Source organism: Carettochelys insculpta, chromosome 5 (assembly GCF_033958435.1).
Source record: "Carettochelys insculpta isolate YL-2023 chromosome 5, ASM3395843v1, whole genome shotgun sequence".
Taxonomy (NCBI): Eukaryota; Metazoa; Chordata; order Testudines; family Carettochelyidae; genus Carettochelys; species Carettochelys insculpta.
The window spans coordinates 28,964,378-28,987,592 of record NC_134141.1 but is presented as its reverse complement, the minus strand read 5'-3'; the positions used below and the strand labels follow the sequence as shown (position 1 = coordinate 28,987,592).

The 23,215-nt window shown below is 40.7% G+C and overlaps 1 protein-coding gene across 5 annotated transcripts in view; it reads right to left on the bottom strand.

The window, feature by feature from the left end:
• Positions 1-807: 807 nt before the first annotated feature.
• Positions 808-23,215, bottom strand: part of RIC1 (RIC1 homolog, RAB6A GEF complex partner 1) — an 83,600-nt gene continuing 61,192 nt past the window's right edge. For 3 of the 5 annotated variants that reach the window (XM_074994866.1, XM_074994869.1, XM_074994867.1), the window contains 11 exons: positions 22,280-22,440; positions 21,318-21,456; positions 15,590-15,706; positions 14,283-15,011; positions 13,773-13,931; positions 13,537-13,673; positions 8,473-8,759; positions 6,695-6,889; positions 5,303-5,480; positions 4,940-5,128; positions 1,039-3,886 (listed from right to left, as the gene is read on the bottom strand). In XM_074994866.1, the coding sequence (XP_074850967.1) occupies positions 3,601-3,886; positions 4,940-5,128; positions 5,303-5,480; positions 6,695-6,889; positions 8,473-8,759; positions 13,537-13,673; positions 13,773-13,931; positions 14,283-15,011; positions 15,590-15,706; positions 21,318-21,456; positions 22,280-22,440 (2,577 nt within the window). In that variant the 3' untranslated portion in view covers positions 1,039-3,600. Of the gene's footprint in view, positions 914-1,038; positions 3,887-4,939; positions 5,129-5,302; positions 5,481-6,694; positions 6,890-8,472; positions 8,760-13,536; positions 13,674-13,772; positions 13,932-14,282; positions 15,012-15,589; positions 15,707-21,317; positions 21,457-22,279; positions 22,441-23,215 lie in introns of those variants that run through there. The other 2 variants (XR_012645651.1, XM_074994868.1) reach the window with 2 other exon arrangements.

Below are 23,215 nucleotides of genomic sequence, written 5' to 3'. Positions count from 1 at the left end.
CTTTTTTTTTTTGTTGTTGAGTATTTGGGCAGGTGGATCCCATGTTTGGTGACTCCTCTAGAACACGAGCAATAGGCACCAATCCTAAAGATGACTACTGCTTGAACAAACTAGGCAGCAAACATGAAGGCCTGTGAAAGGAAATTCATGCTGCTGTTCAGCAAATCCTAAGGTAGGTTGCAAGCACCCCTATGATTAGCTGCTCTGATCTCCTGTGTAACACAGGCTGAGTCCCATGAATTAATTTCTGCTTCAGTTCAGAGTGGTTAACTGACAATGCAGGTCTTTGCCCATGAAAGCTTATGTGCCAAAATATGTTTAGTCTGTAAGATGCCGTAGTACTTCTTGTCCTTTTTTGCAGATACAGACTAACATGGCTACCCTTCCGATACATTTTCAACTTTCGGTCTATTACCTCTCGTTTTTTTTCCATCCATGAACAGAGTAAATTTAGGTGCACTGAGGCATGTATGAATGTGAACCACCACCAAACAGCTGTGGGCATTCTCCTAAACATCTAGGCAGCATTTAATTCTCTGACTGGCTACAAAAGTGTGCAGTTTATAGGGAACACTGACTGTAAACTGTTTCCCCATAGTTTAGTTACGAGGGCTGTAGCTTTAAGATGTTGGATTATATTTCTCTTGAAGCACTAACATTCAATTTTGTGTTTAACTTCATCAGTCTAATTTGTTTAAGCACTTTGATACTTTCTTCAATAACTCTTTTCCAATTTGTCATTTCCAAATTGTGGGTGCAGCTGTACCAGTGCTAATGCAGTAATATAAATGTTCCACTTCTGTTTGCAGATCCAAGGATTGCATAAGATTTTTGCTACAGTGGTTTTCATGTTCAGCTGATAACTCATTAAACTTTTGAGTTACTGCAAGATCCAAGGATTGAGTCCCCCAGCCTGCAAGTATAACCTTCCATTTGACAATTTTGAAATGTATATTGTTTGATCCTAACTTACAAACAAGTGAGATCAGTGACCCACCATTTACTGAGTCCCAGACTGTATCCATAATTGTTTTACAAGTTCAACTGTTTCAGTCCCAGCCTAAGGTAGATAAGGGGATATCTTCTATTGGACCAACTTCTGTTGGCAAGAGAGAACCTTTCAAATTTAATAGATGCCATTTTCAAATTATTTTAGTTTTTAAGCCCAGATTTTTTGTCAGCTGCTGGAATGGAAACTGCTTGCTTAACTTTTGAAAGTAAGCTTTAGTCTCCTAAATTAAGTATAGCAGTGTTTTAAAACTATGGTGCTGGAGGAAAGGTGGGTTTAATTAGATCAGTAGTTCCCAACCTTTTCCAGACAGGGACCCATTCTGACAACTATGAATATATAAACACGAGGGGGTGCAATTTTATAGAAAAAGGGAACATACATTAATACTAAAATACACAACATGTATTATAGTTAGTTGTGCTGGGGAAAAGACCCAAAACAGCTCCCCCACCTTAAAACCCACACTAAGAGGAAACCAGGTGTCCTTGGGGTTACATCATCCACTCATCTAGTTTTAGTTCACCCCATAAAAAAAGCACTAGCAAAGTCACTACAAGCTAAAATTTCATACCATTACATTTACTGTTCTACATATTCTGTATTAAAATGTACATCAATGAGAGATAGCCAAAGAAACTGAATCCAAGTACAATTTTATTATATGGTAAAAATAAGTGTCATTTTAATAACTTGTATTTTTGTCTGATTAAATGGCTGACAGTCCCTGACAATTAGAGCAGTAGCTGTCATTTTCCTACAGAGGAAAAGCCTAGCAGTTATAAAATTAGAATACCTTTGTAAGCCTTTTATTCAAATCTTAAATTAGTGCAGCTACTGTTCCAAGTGCACTTCAGGTGCAGACAGGTCTACCTTTTGACTCCTGGAAAAAAGTAAAATTTATTACTCGTGTTTAGTCTGAACTTCAATATGCTTTTTCCCTGTCAATTAGTGTGGCATTCAGCTCACCATATGCAAACAAATTCTGCCAGTTATTAAAAGTTATTGTGTACCTAAATGGCAGTGGGGTCTGTTTTACTTCCAATGTTTGCATTTTAAAGACCTGCTTCCATTTGATTTGTCTTGCCTATAGAAACTTCTGAGACTGGCTGTCTTCATAAAATGTTATTTTAACCCAGTAAAAGTCTGTTCAAAGATTTAATACAGTGGGTCTGCTACTCAATTGCGCTAATTTAGATGGATGGAAAAAACCTGATATTAGCATGCTTTATTAGTGGAGATTGTTTCACATGCAGCAAAATTTTACCTTCAGCAGCCACCCTTATTAATATTCTTCACACTTAGACAGGGCAGATTTTATTTTCAGAATGGGAATAACAGCAATGGGAGATTATGCTGTAACTACTACACGGTAAATCAATACAGTGACATTATTAAAAACTAGTGGGGTTGTGTATGAACTGTTGCATTATTTTGTTCAGATTGCACAGTACAAATGAGCTAATTTCTAAATTTAATACTGTTACAGGTATTTATTACATACATTGGGGACAGCAGCTAGGAAAATAAGCACCTTAAAAGCAGCTATGAGACTTCTGCAGCCAGCTTTTCCATAACAATATATGAAAGTTAAAATAAAGTTTTATGTTTTGTTACAGGTATACACATTATAAAATGTTTTAAAAATGTAACTATGTACTGCTTACATATTAAAATTTAGTAACCGTACATAGGTGATTGTATTTACATAAGAAATCCATTCTTGGTAAAGGAATTTACAAATGAAATAAATAAGAACCTTTGTAATCTTAAAATTAATTGTAGGTCAGAGTGGCCCAGGGTAAAAAAAATTAAGCCACTTTTAAAATGTTACTCCAGAGTAAAAGTATGCCACATCCCAAAGGAAGTGCAACTCTGCTTTAATTTTACCAGTTAGCTATAACCATGCAGAAAAACCACAGGTGCCTTCAAATATAGTACAACCCCAAGAGCATGAACAGTACCCTTGAGAATATTTATACAAGAATATTCACAAAAACATACAACTCTTTACAATTCTTTAATACAAAATATTTAGTGATATCAAACAGTATAATCATTAAACACTTGAATTGGCCATAACTTTCTATCTTACAGTTCCTATTTTTTAAGTCTGACAGGAAAATAGGCAAGGTGGGGGTGATTGTGTAAGTCACCACCTGCTTCTTCTCATTACCTAGCAAATATTTAGAAGGTTGTCTTAATTAGGTGACACAGCAAAGAGCCCCATGAAACAGATGTTAAAAAAAAAAAAAAAAACTTTACAACACCTCTTGGTGTCCTTTTGCCATCACTACACCCCATTCGTGACAGCAGTCTCAATTTAGAGATGGATAAAGGAAAACCAAGTCTTATCCACAATAAAACCAAAACTTTTCTTGTAAGTATTCTCTTGGTTTCAAAAGTGGGAAAGGTTTAGCTGCTAATTTTAAGTCACCTTATACTCATCCATTGATCTGACTTTTAGTCAATGCTTGTAAAAATCAAACATTAAAATTCAACCCCAGGAAGCATGTCTGCAAGCTGGTTTACTTCCTTCCCCTTCTACATAATCTACCTGCTAGCTGTGCTATCATTGTCTTCAACAACTGTTAGGATATGTTGCAGTCGTAACTGCCCTCCTGAAGAGTATCCTCTTCCTCAGCCCCAGATGTATCCTCTTCATGGCGACTTATATTGCTGCTTCCACTGTCACTCTGAGGACTTGTGCTATGGCAGGTCAAACTCCGGCTTTCCTCTCCCCTTGGGCTGGCTTGTTCAGTAACCCTACAAGGGTTCACTGGCTGAAAAGCTTCAGGCTGCACTTGCTCTTCTGATATCTCACTTAGCTTCTGGAGCTGTGGTTTGATGATGTTTAAAAATGGTTTGTACCCAGGGCTGAAAAACAAAAGAGGCGTAACTGCAGTAATAGCACTCTTCATTTGCAATCTGCACTTTAAGCTTCAGTACTAAAACATGACTGGAGACCTGTGGTCTCACCTTTTTAAGCACAAGATTGAATTACAACCCAGCATCTACCCTGCCCCTTTCTTATTCTATCTCCCCCCTATAGCTCACTTCCACCAGGCTGGGATGATGCAGGAGGGCTGTGGGCTCCTACTTGGTAGCACTTACCTTAGGTGGCTCCTTGTCAGCAGCACAACAGGGCTAAAGCAAGCTCCCTTCATGCCCCAGCTCAGCAGTGCTCTCGGAAGTTACCAGCAACTTCCCAGCAACTTTGTGTTTCCAGCCAATCTAGAGTCTCTGTGGGGATATCTCTGTGCTTCAGGAAGGAGCCCATACCATGTCCCATGCTACCAGGGGCCAAAGGAAGTCTGCATTAGCCCACCTCTATGCCAGGATTTTATCAGAGGTACCCCAATCTACCAAGTTGATCTCAATTTACTGGTTGATGGTGACTGAGGTAGACACAAATCACATGGGGCAAACTGCTATCGAACAGTGAAAGCTATTTAGATAACTACTGTTTCACAGGACTCTGCATTACAAACTGTTACAGAGTTGTCAGTCTCCCTTGTGGGTTTCTTCGATAGGGAAGTTGTTAAGTAAGATTCTCTTTCCGAAGAGAAAGTAAATGGAGACCCAAATAATAGAATGGTATCAAAATACCATACTACTTGTGGTAATATTTAAAATAATTTTGAAACTTACAAAGAAATAACAGAAAATATAGCATTGTGTTCTGTAATTAATTTTCATAATTTTCCAGTTATACTAAGTAACATTTTGCTAAGGTACCCAAAAGCCCCAGATCAAGGTCTCATTGTTTCAGGTATTATACCAAACACAGAGGAAGATAAAAAGAGCCTATAACAAACACGTTTAAAAAATGAAAAACCTCACACTAATAAATGCAAACCCCAAACTGAAGTACCCACAACTTCTGTATTCAGCCTTCTATGAAAACTTATCTGCTGCCATGACACTTACCAATCTGTGGAAGCCCATCTGTCTACAGCCTGGAGCCCAGTCTTGATATTCTGCCAGATCTCTCCATCAGTGTCAGATGACTGCATTAGGAGAAAAACCTGGTTGATTATTGAAGATTCTCTGAGAATAAGGCCTATGATAATGCACCAATCCAGGCATCCTGCTTCCATGAAGATGTGTAGCAAATACCTAAGTGAGAAAAAACAGCTTCTGTAGTGGCATGCTTTCTGCCCTCTGAAGGACGAAACTCAAACAGCGCTAGAGCACCACAGACAAGTGCTTCCTCTACTTCACATACATGCTAAAAGCAAGACAAAACAGAAATTAGTCTCCAGTCATCTTATGATGATATGTAGGACTTACCGCAGTTGAACCTGTGACTTGTGTGGCCCTTTACTGGCCAATTCCAGAGACAGCTGTTCCAGCTCTGACTGCGTTAAACTTAGAGTGGAGATGTTTTCGTCCACCATGGTCCAGTCACCATCCACAATAGAACTTGTTTCTGTCAGGTCTGTTGCTGAACCAATACTGCATTCATCGCCTACCAAAATACATTCAAAAGTATATTGGGAAAATCATCTATTAATTTACCAGGTTTCAGTTTCCTTTTGTACTACTGTCTCTATAAATTGGGAACATTTAGTAGTTAAACTTTTATACCCTAACGTAACTAGCTTTGGATTAATGCGTAATTTAGTAATCTGAATTTATGTATACTATCCTACGGATTTAAGGGTCTTGTTGGTGCACTGCATTAACTGTAGATTGGTGCAAACTGTTTCTTTGATGGCAATTCTTGTTTGTACCAGATAAAAGACAATTCTGCAGGATAAGCTGGGTAGGCAAAGTTACATGTATACAACAGATCCCCCAAGCAGTCTTACAGGTCATCTGGAAAATAGTGAAGTACTTTTGAACTCTTGGATGGGTGTAGAAATCTCCTGAACATTATAGGTAATCAAAATTACTGTGGTGAACATCTTAACTGATCCTAAAACAAAAAAGAGTCAATGGAAATGGGTTACGAGGCAGTTCTTCTTAGCCTGTGTGCAACATGCTTAAGGTAGCCTGTGAAGAGAAGAGAATTCGTCACTGTATTTGGTCCACTCATTGGATCATTAGCTTCACTGAGCACTGAGTGGGAGTGACACAGTTCATGCCACCCCCCACCCCCCCCGGCCAAAAGGTATTTCTTACAGCCCTAAAAGGGTGGCTTTGATTCCTGTTCGGCTGAGTGTAACTATCTGATGTTCAGTAATGTGTCAGTTTTAGGGCATAAACTGAGTGAAATGAGCATGAAAGATCCAAATCAATGTCAGCAGACCAGAAGCTGTGAAAATGATTAGTCTTTTTCCAAATAGAGCAAGATAGATACAGAAATGAAACTTGTAGTCAAATTTAGTGATAAAACAATCTGCTTTAGTGGTTTCAGATGTCACCACCATATGTATATACACACTTTTTCTTGAAGAATAGCAAGAAATTTTACCTTCAGTTTCTTTTAACTACAGATGTAACTTGTATGATTACAGTACTCAAATTTTGACAGAGCCACATCTCAATATACTTCTACACATTTTTGGTATACTTTTTACTGAGGCTTATTTATTTTTTCCCTGAACTCAGGTATCACCAGATGCTAACAGGACAGTACAATACAGCAGTCATGTGCATTTATGAGAAAGGGTGAATACCTAGATGCAGTTTTTTGAGTGTGATGCACAAATTGATATGAAAGACTAAAACATAGCCAACCTTTATTTAATAAAGGAGAGAGGAATGCATCTTGTGTGTGAGGTCCATGGGACGAAACTGTGTCCATCTCTCTCTGGGAGGAATTGATGGTGCTAAGCCAGCTGTGACTCTGAGTTGTTCTTGAAACTCCTGTATTCATTTCCACATTTAAAAAGTTGTCTGCAGACTGGGACTTGAGCAGCTGCTCCCCCACAGCTAGAAATAAGGAAGCATTTATAAAAAACAGATCCACAATATAGGTAGCCATTTTATTTTATATTATATACCTATAAATAAAAATAGATAATAAAAAGCAGCACTTTGAGCATTTTAAGATGGTTCTGAAATGGCTGGAGAGAACAAAATTCCTCTTTACTTGAATTTTGACTTGGCTATAATTAAACTGCTGACAAACAAATAAAAGGAAATTCACAGTTTACAGCTACCGCAAAGACCCTCTTATCAGCCTTACTGTACCTAGACACTAACACACTGAAATACAATGCTCTCATAGCTGAGAAACTTGCTTGCAGTCTTGAGACAGACAACTCAGCTTTAAGTTTATAGAATTAAATGATGCATTACAAGTGCACTGGAAAACATATTGCAGTGTTAAAAATACATATACACTGAAAGACACAACGTGTTCACAAAACTGCAACAAATTCTCACAATTTTAATTTTTCCATCTCCACTATCACATCACTCGCAAACTTCATCAGACCACATGAAAAACAAGGTATACCTTTAAAAAAAACAAAAACTAAAACCCCTAAAACTGAATAATATATTGATTTTAGTAACTGTCTGTCTGATATCAGAGAGATAGCCCCATTAGTCTATCTTCGACAACAACAAGATGACATCTGATGAAGTGGGTCTTTGCCCATGAAAGCTTATGCTCCAAAATATCTGCTAGTCTATAAGGTGCCATAGGACTTCTTGTTATCTTTGAAGGTGTATAAAAAGTTGGATTTGGACTGACACGTAACAGAGATCTAATTCTCTGATTTAATACAGGTAAAATGTAACTCCTGAGAGAAAACAGGAAATCTCCACAGAGGCTGTAACAAAGCACTACTATGAAGACATGAGATCTATTCTAACCAAATTTCCTTCAAAACCACTGAAAGTGCAAGTGATAAACTACCATCCTGTTCTTTGCTTGGCTGAACGAAGATACAAGAATCATGGAATACTAGGATTGGAAGGGACCTTGAGAGGCCATCAAGTCCAGCCCCCTGCCCTAATGGTAGGACCAAGTACTGCCTAAACCATCCCTGATAGACATCTATCTAACAAGTTTTCTCCCTCCTCCTTATGACACCCTTTTAGATACCTGAAAACCGCTAACATGTCGCCCCTCAGTCTTCTCTTTTCCAAACTAAACAAGCCCAATTCTTTCAGCCTTTCCTCATAGGTCACATTCTCTAGACCTTTAATCATTCTTGTCACTCTTTTCTGGACCCTAATTTCTCCACATCTTTCTTGAACTGTGGTGCCCAGAATATTCCAGCTGAGGCCTAACCAGTGCAGAGTCGAGCAGAAGAATGACTTCTGTCTTGTTCACAACACACCTGTTAATGCATCCCAGAATCACGTTTGCTTTTTTTGCAACAGCACCACACTGTTGACTCATATTTAGCTTGTGGTCCACTATAACTGCTAGATCCCTTTCTGTTGCAGTCATTACTAGACAGTCTCTCCCCACTCTGTATGTGTGAAACTGATTGACGCTAAGGGAGGCAGGAATGCAGGAGAGAACTTAATTCTCCAAAATAACTCAGATGATACAGCACCTGTCTTGTACTTTCCATTCTTGAAAGGTGAATTAACAGAGCAAGCTGGTATGACTGGAAATGGCCAGAGAAAATCTTTGTGTAGTCTCTTCAACGCAATCACAAAATCCTCCACATGGGCAGCTCGCGTGCGTTCCTTGCACAGCCAGCCAATCAGCTCAAAGCCGAGTTGTGCAGCAAAGCAGCCAAGATCTTTAAGCCTGATTTCCTCCAGCAGGCGCCGAGCATGACGCCACAGCATCATATCAATGTACATGTTCTCAGCACAGTCACTATCTTTACTCCACCTGTGGCTCAAAACAAGAGAAAAGGTGACATGCAAGTGATATGGGCAGCAGCAGCCCAGATGTATGAAACTACAAAGTTGAACAATGGTAAAAACAATTTGTATGCTGACAAAAGAAACTACTCCACGTTACCCGAGGTTCCTTTACACAAGACCTTTCCAATGGTGTGACAACAGAGATGTGGTAGATAGAGACTAGATAGGTAGCATCAGCTGCAGGGCCCAGGCTTGAAATCTTACTAGTGAATGCACAGCTACATCACGAGGGAAGGAATAAGCAGCCCCTCAACCAAAGCAAACACCAGAAGACCATGGCACTAGCAATTCCTCTCAGACACAGGTGCACTCCTGCCACCTCTTAGGACCTCAGCTCCCCCATTAAACAGATCCATCAAACTCCTACCCTGATAAGCCCCACCCACACCTCTGGACCACCTCACTAAGCCCCAGCCATCTTCTCCTGGACCCTCCTGAAGAGTCCTATTGCCCCAGCACCCAAACTCCCCCCTGTACTCCATGGAGCCTCTTTGCATCCAGACCCTCCACTGAGCTCCACACACTTGGATCCCCCACACTAAGCCCCTGTGCTCCTTGGATCCTACTGGCATGAGCCTGCCTGCCGACCTACACTAGGTGTGGCTGGCAACCAGCCCTTGTTCTGGATCAGGTGCAGCCTCACCACAGAGTCCCTGTCCTAGGATGGAGAGTTGTAAGGTGATGCCTCATCTCCTTGCAGCCAGTGGCCTGTGCTTCCCGCTGCCATGCTGGAATCTTAATATTTATTTATTCACAAATAAAATCTGCAGCATATTCTTTTTTGGTGCACAGTTCTTTTAGGAATAACAGTGTCATTATGCTGTGGCATCAAGAGTCAATTCAGGAAAGCTTGCTGTCCAGCAAATGTTTCTTCAGCAGACGGACATGTGAAAAATCATGGTAGTATATTTAAATTTTGGAAGAGCTCTTCCCTTGTTCAATGTTTCTTAAAGTTACTGAGTTTCCACATGAAACTCAGATACTGACTGTATTTGTATTTGCCGTGGACTTTTGCTGCTGGTGAAACAATAGTAATCTTCAAACAGAAGAGACCTCTGAAGTCCAAGAATCCACTGAAGAGGGTAACAGAAAAACCTGTTTCTTACTAGTCAAAGTGTTCAGAAATCTACCCTGTTCCTTCCTGTACAAAGCACCATATCTGAGTGGGAGGGACACAATGCTTTTAAAAACAAAATGTACAGTACTCTGGAATTGTCTTACTTTATCAAACCAAGGTCCATATCTTCCAGTACCTGGTCTATTAAAAATGGGCAATTCCAGCTCCTTTAGAGAAAGGAGCCACATAGAAGGAAATTAGGATAGCCTGTCCTCAATAAAGTTTCCTCCTAACTTCCTATACAGAGAGATTTGAGCCAACTCAATGTTTTCATCTCTTTGCAGAGTCTGAAAAAGGTGAATCACATAATTTTCAAAATAAAAATACAAGAAAATAATCAGAACTGGTACTTTAGAACAGTACTTAGGTTTATGACTTTGCTACTTCCCAACAACTTCAGTCCAGCTATGAGAAATACCTATTTTTACATGATGCAAAAATAGGAAAAAGAAAGAGCTTTAATATAATTTGAGAAACTTCTCCCAAGAACATTACTGAATTCAGTTTTTATTTCACTGAACATCAATCTGACTTCAGTGTAACTAAAACTTACTTAAAACTTCATGCTTTCACCTGTAATTGCCAGAATTATTGTCAAGACCCTTCTGTGTTGTGGTAAGCTCACTTAACTTGCCTTGTTGTACTGCTTGAAAGAACTCCACTTAAAATGTTTAGTTTGATGACTATATAGCTAAATGTCAGCCGTACTTATGGTATTGTATCTTTGTGGAAACTGATTATTTTTGTTTTGTTTTATTCCAATTCAATTCCTATCTTTAAGTGCTACTGAGGACTTGCAACCTCATTAAATCACTGCTCTGTCCCATATCTCACATTCCTTCCTTTCAGCTGTTACATTATTTGTATGAAAATTATCTGCTAGTGAGACCAGTATCCTTAGATTTCTTCCCCTTCTAACATCGTATTGTGCACGGAGGAGAAAAATCTCACTTCAGTTTTTATTGGCGTGTATAATAAATGTCAATTATTCTACACATACTTTCATTATGTTGCATATTTCTAACTACAGAGTTACCCAGCTGAATAATATCTTACACTCCAAACTAAGCTGTATTCCTTTTTTTGTGTGGTAGCTTAAACTGTCCATTATTAAACTGCTTAAATTGTTTATTCCAGTTACTAAGAGCACTTGTACTACTTCAATTACTTGTCTGAATTTTAATTTTGCTAATACTTGTATCTTACATATATGCTTTGTCTGTGACCCACTGTACCTAAAAATCTCCTGTTAATTAACCAAAAGACAAAAGCACTGCCTCTCAAACGTAAACTTTTCTAAGCTATTCACCTTGCCTAGAATTCAAACTCAACCATATGTACTGCCTGCTTAAACGGTTACCTGTAATCATTTTCAAACTTCAGCCTATTATTCCCACCAAATCAGACCAAAGCTTATCTATTCTGTATTGTTACATAAATTACACTGGCCAAATTTTATGCCACAGTTTTTGTTACATGTTATTTTAACGACTTCTAGAAGCTTACTTCCAGCCTACACCTATGAATTTCCCTAACATTATGCTTACCTTCAAAATATCATTTTCTTAGGCCAGGAGGAAAAGTGGCATTAATGTTTTCAGTAAGTCTTGTTTCAGCTGACTATTTTCAATTATGTTGAACTGTCCAATCTATTTAGTTGCACTGTAATTCATCTTTCGTTTAAATGTGTTGATAAACTGAATTATAATTCTTGCAATCTATTACTTTATTAAATTGATATTTAATTATTTCATACTATGTCTAAATTCAGCTGTTGATTTGCTCAGGTACCAGTTAATACTGATACTATTAGAATCTTAGAATGAACACCACCGTGCTTAATCCCTCAGGGGTTTTTGAATTTTATATTCAGTTTTGTATCTAGTCCATTCAGTAGTGTTAACCAATCTTATTTTAATTTACTTTATATTTGAGAATTTCATGCTTTGTTAAGAAGCTGCCTTAAGAGTTGCTATGCTGTATCTTTCATTTTATTTACTGACTGGAATAGTCTCAATAATGAGAAAGTTCATCTTTTGATTTAGTTTTCATGAACTAAGCAGTTAATTACACGAATAGTTCCAGCTAATAATTTCCCCAAATAACCAATTTTGCTAAATGTTTGTTTCTTCTGTTAATTTTACTGGCATCCAAACTCTACCACCACCTTAGGCCTTCAAAAGCTTTTGTTTCTTAATGTTATAATATTTACTATAACTCTGGATATTCTTGTTATCCATGGAAATATGTAATGGTTTCATAACACCTGCTAAGTTTTTTACTTTGATCTTTTACTCAAATAAAATGCTAAACACCATGGTCTGAAGTGTAATTTTCCCCAAAATGAGTTTAGAAACACATTATTGGACAGTAAGCTTCCTACAATTATGGGTATGCTCCCTACATTTTATATTTTTTAATCACTTCTAAGACGGAAAAAACTTTAGTACCAAAGTTACACCTCAGAAACATGAGAAGTTATGATAGATGGAAACTGAGATAGCCAATAGCTGGTGTAAAAGCAAAGGGAGATATATTTTTTCTGCAGAATTAGGCAAGATGCTCCATAGACAAAGAGTTAATGGGCACAAAGCAGACATAAAAACACTCCAGCATTTTAATGGAGTGGGCCATTCTGTTAATGACTTAAGAGTTTGCATGTTGCTGAAGAGGAATTTTCACAAAACACACTTGAAAGAGAGGTTGCCAAACTGTCTTTTATATTCAAATTCAACACTCTAACACATGGTTTGAACCAGGATGGGAATTTTCTGAGTCACTATAGGGGCTCGTTTGGATACTTGGCTTAATCTAATTCTTGACTCCCCACCGCAGCTTTCTGCCCCTCTACTCTCTGATTTGCTCACCTTGATCATTTTGTTTCTGATTTGTCCACTTTGATTACTGTTTTTGGTTCACTGTGCCTTAAATATTGAGTCTGTTCTGGTCTGGCTATGGTCTGAAGAAGTGGGTCTGTCCCACGAAAGCTCACCTAATAAATTATTTTATTAGTCTTTAAAGTGCTACTTGATTGCTTTTTTGTTTTGATAGTATAGAGACTAGCACGGATCCCTCTCTGTTACTATTACTGGATATGCGAGTTCTTGCTGTATTCTGCTCCACAAGAATCTCTAGGGATCTGTGTAACCCCACAGCACACAAACACCCCCACCCCACAGATTGCTGCCAGGGTCATATTAAGCCAATCTATGGTCCTGGGCACACCCTACCTGGCACCTCCTTCCATACCAAATTGTGGCCCAGAGCCTTTCAGAACTAACAGGAGGTTTCACATCTAAAATTATCCAGTTTGCACCCCACAGGTATTTTTTCTGGCAGGAAACAGTTATACTTGGTTCTCACATTTCCACTTGTCTTTGTATCATAAGGGCTACCGATTTTTTTTTTGTTTTGTTTTTTGTTTTTAAACAGAAGCTGACATTCTGATTTCATGTAACTCCAGCAGTTGGGGCTCTAGTCTTGAGGGCCCATGCCTTAATATAATCCCATTGTATAATTTGTTACAATGTTAACAGATTGGGTGACCATGGAAGGGACTATTTTCTCTACAGTGGCCCAGCTTTGTATGGATCCATCATGAATTGTGCTATGATGCAAATGTTACCTTTTCCCAGATGGACCAGAAGGCATGCTCAGTGTTTTCTGTAGATTAAATTTGTTAGCAGGAAGATTCTCAACTGATTGGGATAAACTAATGCTGCGATGTCTGAAGAACTCAAAACCACCACTTGAGCTGGGTTCCTACAACAAGGAAGCATATGACCAACTAAAGTAAGAACATGTTAGCGATTTATAATGTTTAGTAACAGATATACAAGAGTCATGATTCTTCTAACAAACCTGAGTTGTGGGTGTAGGTGGCGGAGTCTCTGATTCACCAGAACCAATGGCTTTAAGAAATCGGATCATGTGGCGACAAAGGTCCCATTTCCCCTGCTCCAGGGCGGTGTTGAACAGAAGAGTGGCATGCTGCCTGCTAACTGCTGGAACCTCCATGTTCTACAAGGAACAATGAACAGTATAAAAAAATAATTTGCTGCAGGAATCCAGTAATTCTCAGGGGTGGGGGGGAAAATCACACACATCCTCCGCAGCAACACATGCAAAAATTAGTTGTAGGTAAAGGCATATTTCCCCTGTTGTAGTTTGTTGTTTTTTAGGGACCTATTCATATTTAATTTGATCCCTAAACAGATTCAATTGAGATCAGTTGCCCATCCAAAAACGCATTATATCTATTATTAAAAATGCTCATGCTGAACATACAATAAATCACTTTAGTAAAACAAAAAAATGGGCCTACATGATAATGTCACTTCCTTATTTAATAGAGTAGTAGGATACCATTACCTGTAGGATAATGAGGTAAGAGGCAGCTGTGTCTAAGTCCTGGGCCATTAAGCACTCCTCAAATAAGTCTTTTGGGTTTCCAACAGCAGCAAAAAGGTAATTCCACAGGGCATATTCTGTTTTCCTAGCACAATGAACAACTGTCTGCAGGAAAAGGGGGAACTCTGTAATGAACTTAGCCACAGTGGGAAGCAGAGGGTCGGGAATGGGCTCCCGCGAGGTAGCTTCTTCTTCCAGCACTTCATGAAGCATCAATTCCAGCACATGAGGAAAGTACGGTAATGTGGCACAGGAATGGGCCAAAAGCAAGGCTTGCTCTCCTAGATTCCTAACCAAAAGCTGGCGCAAAATGTGATGGAGGTAGATCTGAGAGGTTCTCTCAATAATACAGAAAGGAAAGAGGACCTCCAAATGTTGTCTAGCACTGCTGTGAGTGTACAAACAGTCATAGAGCACAGTGTCATTGACAGCACCAAGAACCAAGGCATCTTCGAACAGAACAGCCAACGGGTATATGTTGATGTGGAAAGGCAGCATGATCCGTCTTGACAAAAAGGAATGTGGTTTGCGGTGATCCCTGGGAAACAAAGGAAGCCAGACTTTCATACCTGACCCACCACAGCTGAGCCAAAGTGCCTCCAATAAATGGCGCTTTTGTTTGTTTGCCCTGCAGGTAGTCCAAACGTTTTCAACAGACTGAGCTAGCACAACTGGAGCACAAAAAGGCAGCTGGAAAAAAAAAAAATCTTTTAATACCTCTTTATTCATGCTTCATCTCACAGCACCCTTCCTTCAGCTGAAAGGGGCAGCAGCAGCATCCTAAAAAGGGCATTTCACAAAAAGACGCATCAATGAGGGAAGCTATAAGATAGGAATTCACTATTGTAAAAATATAGCATTCTCTAAATAGACATTTCTAAAAGCAATTCAACCTCTGTTTCCGTCCTCACAAGCCAAAAACTGGCACAAAGTATAGTGTAGTGTAGTGTACCACACCACAGATGGTTATCAATACTGCACTCATCCTTTTTGAGGTTCTTTCACAAACACAGCTTGCTGTCACCCTGGGATCGCTGCTTTCCTGAAATTGAAGACTGCCAAAAGCATAATGCCTCTGCAATTTAATCGTGCTGCATGTTGTGCACAAGGTGGCCCAAGACTGCCCCAGCATCAGCTGGCAAGGTTGGCCCAGGGGCTGCTCAAGCAGCCTTCACACCAGCCGCTGCAGAAGTCACAGAAGCTGACAAACTTTCAGTCTGACTCAACCTTTGAAAAAGTGGTGTGTAATCCCAAGTCTGTTTACTTACAAGCTTCCTTTGGTTAGGACTGCTTTCTTTTTCTCGTATCTGGGGGCCAGACCGATCTCTCTGCACCATGATGAGCTGTCCTGCCAAGTTTAACATAATGCTTTCAGCCTCGGAGGCCTGAAGAGAAAAAGAAAGTGTAAATTGGTTCTGCCTCCATTTTTGCTTTGATGGGTACAGCACAGTCTCTTCATACACTCAGAACCAAACTAGTAAATTCACAGCACTGGCCTTTCCCACTAAGCACATCTTTATAGTAGGCTTGTAAATACTAGCTAATGAACTCTGGGTACAATTCTTTTTGCCTATCTTTCAAACCAGCTTGAATTTAAAGGAAAAATGCGAAAACTCAAGGCTTTTATCTGTTTTTTAGGGAGGGAGCTATCCCATATTCTCCCTAAAAGCCTTGCTTGCCTAAGACTAAAGGATGTAAACTGGTATATACTGGAGGGAGGTACAGGCCTTTCCTCATTTTAATTAGTTTAACTGTAAGCTGCAAGGACATCTCTACAATGAAATGTTACACCTGCAGCTGGCTCAGGATTGGGATGTGCAGCTGTAAAACTGTGGAGTTGACACCTGGGCTCAGGCTGGAGCCTGGGCTCTGGGACCCTCCCCCCGTAGGGTCTACATTGCAATTTTTCAGCCCCATTCTCTAGCCTGAGCCCAGCCAGAGAGGTGTAACTGCAATTTAGACATACCCTAAAACTGCACTGCATAATGCCATGGTTTTAGAAAGAGTTTCTTACTCTTCAGCTCTCCTACTAGTTAGTACGTAATACACTCCCACTGACCTCTATGTAAATCTCAGCTGAAGCGTTGACTTAAATCTAGTGCTGGATCTGCCCGAGCTGGAGCTAAATGAACTCACTGACAGTTCCCAAAGGGAACATCACACAAGCACAGCTGCTTTCAATACTCAGGCTATGTCTATACTGGAGAATTTTTTCCAACATTACTTATTTTGATGTTCTAATGTCTAAATAAGTAAGGCTGGAAAATTGCATTCACATAGCCACAGCACTGGGAAAGGGATCATTCTCATTTACAGCCACATTATTGCAAAAGAAGCCTTTACATGAATTGATAACAGCTGTGCTTTGTTCACACACATTCCTTTTCCAATTTAAAAGAGTCAGCAAAAGTCATTTGCAGAGGTGGAGTAAAGATTTCAAGGAAAAAGCCCTCTTACCACAAATTACCCCACTTGGCACTGTGAATTCTTTGCCCCACCCCGAAAGTTTTTTTGAGTGAGTGTAGACAAGCCCATAGCTTTTGAAAAAGAAACTAGCACGTGGTGGTTGGAAAGTATTTCATTCTCCAAAATGAAATAAAAAAGTACATATTCTATATGCACAATATTTTAGTTCCTTCACTTTACCCAGATACATGCACCCCAATCATCTAAGTGTCCCCTGTGTCCTTGAATTTCAAATTCACTTATTTTAGCTGGCTGCTGCCAGTTTGTGCAAGTGCCTTGTCATGGTGAAATTGGTTATACCAGGGTCAAGTCTTCCCAAAACACCGCAGCAAGCTTCTCAAAGACCCAATTTAGTACAAGTGATCAGAAGAAGCAGTGCTGGGCACCTACAGAAGGAAATGTTTTATGTTTTTAGTGTAAATCTAACTAAATACACCATCTTCTTGTTCAACAGAACTACTACCTGTATCTATTCAGAGTCCTACCTCACAACCTTACAACTGGAATGAACTCTTTCTACTTCTGTTCTGGTGACTTTGCAGAAAACACAGTTACCAGTTTCCATAACTGGTGGTTTTTGAGATGCAATGCTCTGAGACCTCCATTTGATTTAAGTATGTGTGCACTCACCACATGCACTGGTACCAGAAGTTTTTTCCCTCTGCCGCAAGAGGGCCAGCAGAAGGGGCAAGACTGGAACAGCCAAGCATGCAGCACTGCCCATACTGTGCCACGCTCCTCCACAGCCATCCCTTAGTGCCACATGGAGCGTGCCACTCAGGGCTCTGGCTGTGATTTAAAGGCCACACAGCCAGCCAATATCACAGTACTAACATTAGCGTCAGCCATGTCCACTGCCACCTGGAGCACTGCCCTAGCCACTGCGGAGCCTCTCTAAGAAGGCCTTGCCCTCTGTGCTTAAGGATTCTAGGAGGGTAGACTGCCCCATGTTGAAATCATGAGATCCTGATGATTAGACACCCGCAACTGAAGTATTAATAAGCCCTTCTCCCAAACAAATTGAGCCTCTTGGGAGTCTTCATTTTTAGGGGTGGCACCTGGTCAACCCTGTCACTCCCTGTAATTCATTGCCTCTACAATCAGGGATTTAGGAGCTGGGTGGCTACTCATACTCCTTAGAAGGCATGAAGTACTTGTGGTCCACCCTTTTAAAGATCTGTGGATGGCCTTTGCCATAGGAAAACTAATTTTAGTGACCACTTCAAGCAAGGGTGCTAGACAGAGCCAGTGGGCAAAGGACATCAAAAATGGAGTCTGTAGATTCCTCCATCTCTTCTGCACGCAGGCTGAGATTAGCAGCCATCCTACAAGATTTCTTGACGAGCTTTGGCATCATCCTGAGGAATTAGTGGGGGAGCTTCAACAACCATCTCATCCGCCATCTTCCTCAGGACCAGCCGGTGCCCACTATGAAAGCTTCTTATGCCAGTGGTGGGTGCAGGAGGGAGAGACATGGTCGTACAAAGCCCTGGCTACTGAGTGGTCTGCAATGGGAACACTGGTGGAATCCCACAGATTCCAGGGATATTATTGCCATGGACTCTGCAGCCATGGGCCACATGCTACACTGACTGCCAGTTACACAACTGCCACTGTGGCCAATCCGCCAGGTGGGGAACCTTGCAACCAGGAGTACACAGAGTGAGGGCTCCTCTCATCCCACGGCGAAGTCCCAACTAGGAACCTAACAAGACACTAAGTGCTATGGATTTTGAACTACAACAGAAGGAAACTTAACTACAAACAATTAGAAGAACAAGATCAAATTAACTTCAGAAGCATGGTCCCAAGCACCACCACTGGTGGCAAATCAGAATGTGGGCAGGGGGAACTGGCACCACCCTATATAGCATGGCATGTGCATGTCATTCCAGAGGATGCCAGAGCCAGTCGCCTATGGATACTGCACTGCAGAGGGAAAAAGCTTCCAGCACTGGAGCCTGTGGCAAGCACGTACCCCTAAGCAGAATGGACTTGAGCAAGCACACCAAGAACAATCAACTCTACTACATAAGAGGAAGGTGCATTCCATTTTGGCTGAGATATCAATAAAATTGTAATCAAAATCAGGCTTCTGGGACTTCATTCTTAACGTCAGGGCCAGACAGAATCCAGCTTAACTTTTATATTCAAGGTTCACTTGCAGCAACAGAAATCGAGTATCTTTTTACTTGTAAAACTCTACTAATTTAGTCTGAGATTTTGTTGACAGAAAAAGAAGTAGGGACACAACCACTAGTGCAATTCCCCCTCCCCAAATAGAAGTGCACTAAAAACCTTATCTGATACTGCACTGACACTTGGATATCTGAAAAATGTCTTACATTTGAATCAAACTGTCTAAAAACTTACATACTATCATATGCATGAAACCAACATCCATTTTACTATCAGTCTAGAAGGACCCGCATAGCAGATTCTCAGCATCTGGGATGGAAAACTGAATTTGATCCTTTGTGTGTGAAGATTTTCTTGCAGCTAGCTAAGAAAAGAGAGAGACTGTGTCCCACAGCGCATGATGTATCAAAAGCTTTGCTGAAGTCAAGGTATATCACATCCACTGACTTCCCCACTTCCACAGAGCCCGTTACCTCATCATAGAAGCTAATCAGATGGGTCAGGCAGGACTTGCTTTTGGTGAATCCATGTTGGCTACTTTTGATCACTTTCCCCAATTCCAAGTGCTCCAAAATGAATTCCTTGAGGATCCCCTCCATTATTTTTCCAGGGATTGAGGTAAGGCTGACGGGTCTATAGTTCCCTGGATTGCCCTTCTTTCCTTTTTTAAAGATGGGCACTATGTTTGCCTTTTTCCAGTCATCCAGGATTTCTCCCAATCTCCAAGAGTCTTCAAAGATAATGGCCAAAGGCTCGGCAATGACATCTGCCAATTCCCTCTGTACCCTTGGGTGCATTAAATCCAGACCTAAGGATTTCTGTACATCTAGACAGCTTAGAACTTCCTCCTTCCCCACAGATGGCTGCCCTCCACCTTCCCATATTGCACTGTCGAGGACCGTAGTGTGAGAGTTGATTTTGTCCGTGAAGACCAAGGCAAAAAAAGCATTGCGTACTTCAGCTCTTCCTACATCATCTGTCACTAGGTTACCTCTCTCATTCAGTAATGGCCCCACACCTCTGATAACCCATTTATTGTTAACATGCCTTGTTACTTCTTTTTACTCTTCACACCCCTTGGCAGCTGCAGTTCCAGTTGTTCTTTCGCATTCCTGATTACTCCCTGGCATTCTCCAGCCGTATGTTTCTACTCCTCCTCAGTCAATTATCCATGTTTCCATTTCTCGTATACATTCTTTTTGAGTTTAAGCTGACTAAGGATTTCCCTGTTATGCCAAGCTGGTTGCCTACCATGTATTTGCCACAGCACCCTCCCCGCCAAGCTCTCCCAACACCCCCTCACCCCCCCCCATATAAATGCTGGTGACTCACCAGAGCCACTGGGGGTGAAGTAGCCACTGTAGTGGCTGGGGCTGCCACCAAGGCTGAAGGCACACACAGGAGCAGCCCCAGTGGCCCCAGCCAAGGCTGAAGCCACACACTGGAGTGGCCCCAGCAGCTCCGGTGCTCACTGGCATTTATTTATTTGAGGGACATTATTATTTTCCATGTTTGTTAAATCAGGGCCCTTTAAATCGAGGATCTACTATACATGTATCTTCTGTGCCTCAGTTTCCCAACCACAGAATGCGGATGATAGATTCTCTGCCTTACAGGACTGTTGCAAGTGTAAGTATATTAAAATTAGGAGTCAGTCTAGTAATATGGTAACAATTAGCACCCACGATACAAAAAAAAAAAAAAAAAATCAGTCTAATGCTACACAGATACTGTTCTTCTCCCAGGAATCAGCTGCTCCTTTAAATGGATTCACTGCCTGAAGGTGGATCTATACTAGGGAAATACGTTGATTTCAGATATGCAATTCTAACTACGGCACTTGTATAGCTGTAACTGACATCAGAATTGGCTTATTTCCCTAGTGAAGACCTAGCCTCTATGCTCTTGCACCGACCTCCCTACGTGGAGTACAGGGGTCGACTGCCAACTCCAGCCGCATCTTCACCAGACATGCAAAAATTGATCTCTGGAAGATCTACCCTCACCAGGCCGCTCTTCTGCTTAGCACAGACAAGCCCTGATTGACTTTGGCAGGTAATACCAGAAAGATGCACCTTGTCTGCATGCAGGGACCCTATATTTTAGAAAAGAATTGCAAGCTGTTCTTTTATGGGCACTGATTCAGATGTATATTTCATACTCACAACTACTTAGAGGTATCCAGATTTGGTTTTGTTTTCATCCTTTGGGGCTTTTAAACAATAGAAGCATTTTATAAATATTTGAAAAGCATCTTGAAAATAACTATTGCTACTGCCTGCTACCATCACCCAGATAGAAATTTTAAGATTAAAACTATCAACTCCAAGACTATCAACAGTTACTTCTTTCTGTACTACATCCATTGTAACACACGGGACAGACTCATACCTGCTGTGGCATTTTCAAGCTGATACCAGTCTCTGTTCTCACCGATGTCAGAGTTACAGAAACTACAAGGAAGGGATGAGGAATGTAACGAGACATGGACACCTCCTGAAGAACCTGAATACTGGCAGTAGGGTTAGGACTGTAAGAGAGGGAAAAAATAAAAATAAAACAGGTACTAAACATTCCTCCTCTTAACGGTAATTAAAGGAACAATTACAGCTAGTTTTTAAGCTCCTGCCTGCCTTTGTCCAAACACCACTCAATGCAGCTGGCTGCTCAGGCCTCTGCGTGCATGCATGCATGCCACGTACACAGCAAAGGCCACAGAGATGAGCTCCTTGAAATGTCTGCACCTGCAAGCATGGCCCAGACAACTCCTATTAGCCAGCTTCAAGCTAGTGGGAGCTTCAAGGATTAAGTTGGGAAGGGGCAGCACACAGAGCCCCCCCAACACACACACACACCCACCCACCCTGCCACCCACCCACCACCACGCTGCTTAGAGTGACGTGCAGGACACAGGAGGTAGGGAACTGCCTTTAGGACATGAGTGGCCTAGGGTATCATGGTAGGCTGGATCTTGCCCCAGGGCTGTATTTTGCCTACCCCTGCTCTCATGTAATCTCTTCAATGCATAATACAAGTCCCAAGAGGAAAACACTAAAAGCCCAGGCTACCTTCCCTACCAGCTACAATGGGCCAAGTTTTCAAGGTGCCTCAATTCTGACACTTTTTTCCACAAGCACAAGTTTGCTTGAAATGTACACATACGTTCTCACTGCACATGTAAATTTTGTGTGAAACTGATAGTGCTCAAAAAGTTTGAGTAACCCATCCGTACATCCACATTTTGATCATTATCATTTGCACAAAACAAGTGACCAAATTAAAAGAAGTGGATGCTACGTTTTAAAAAGTTGTCTCAATAAGTAATTTTACAGATTTGCATCAGTCATACTCACCAATCAGGGCGTCTTTCAATACTATAAAGGCAAATAGAACAATCTGCTCTAAACAATATTACTATGTCCCGGAAGACACTGAGTAGTAATGTTTCTGCCTGTAGTTTGGTGACATGTGCAAATGCATTGTCCAGATTGGATGTTCGCAGGTAGATTCTTAGCTGTAATGACAATTAAACTATTTAAACAAGAGTTCTCTTACCACAAACAAGATCAAAATACTGTAAGTAACCCATTAATCCCTCATATGGATTTTTCTGATATGGTTCTCTAGGATCCAACCAAGGCATTTGAAGATGCAATTTTACATTGTCTACTAACCTAAGGGCTTAACTGGTAGTGCTATGGCATTCATATCAACAGTTAGAAGTTTAAAAAAAATTGAGCAATCCAGTTCTAAAATGGCAGACCTTGAACACGAATTTTTTTTAACCTTCCTCAAATTTTCTTAAAATATGCAGATATTCATCCAAATTCCGACTCACAGTAAGCCCCAATCATCTGCAGCATTATACAAGATTCCCTCCACATGCATGCCTCTGTATTTAGAAAACCCAAACACCTTTTGTGATGGGGCATTTCATATGCTATATGCAAATATTCTACCATTTATGAATACGGCTACTCTAACCAAGATGACTGTTGGAAACACCTAGGACAGAATTGGGTGGTGGTGTGGGGGGAGGGGGAAATGAGCCCAGATTAGAAGGCTTTTCAATGTGTGAAGGAAGCTTATCAGAACAACTTTGAAGGTGAGATTACGTCTAACGCCCTGTGGTGTTATGTTAGTGTTTGTATTACAGTAAACACTTTCATATCCCACAGCCCCAGGACAATGAGGTTGCCAGATATTCAAAAATTCTAAACAACAGAGGAGGGGTATACCTAGTAACGCATAACACTAAAGCAAAGCAAGATTAGATATTAAGAAACAAA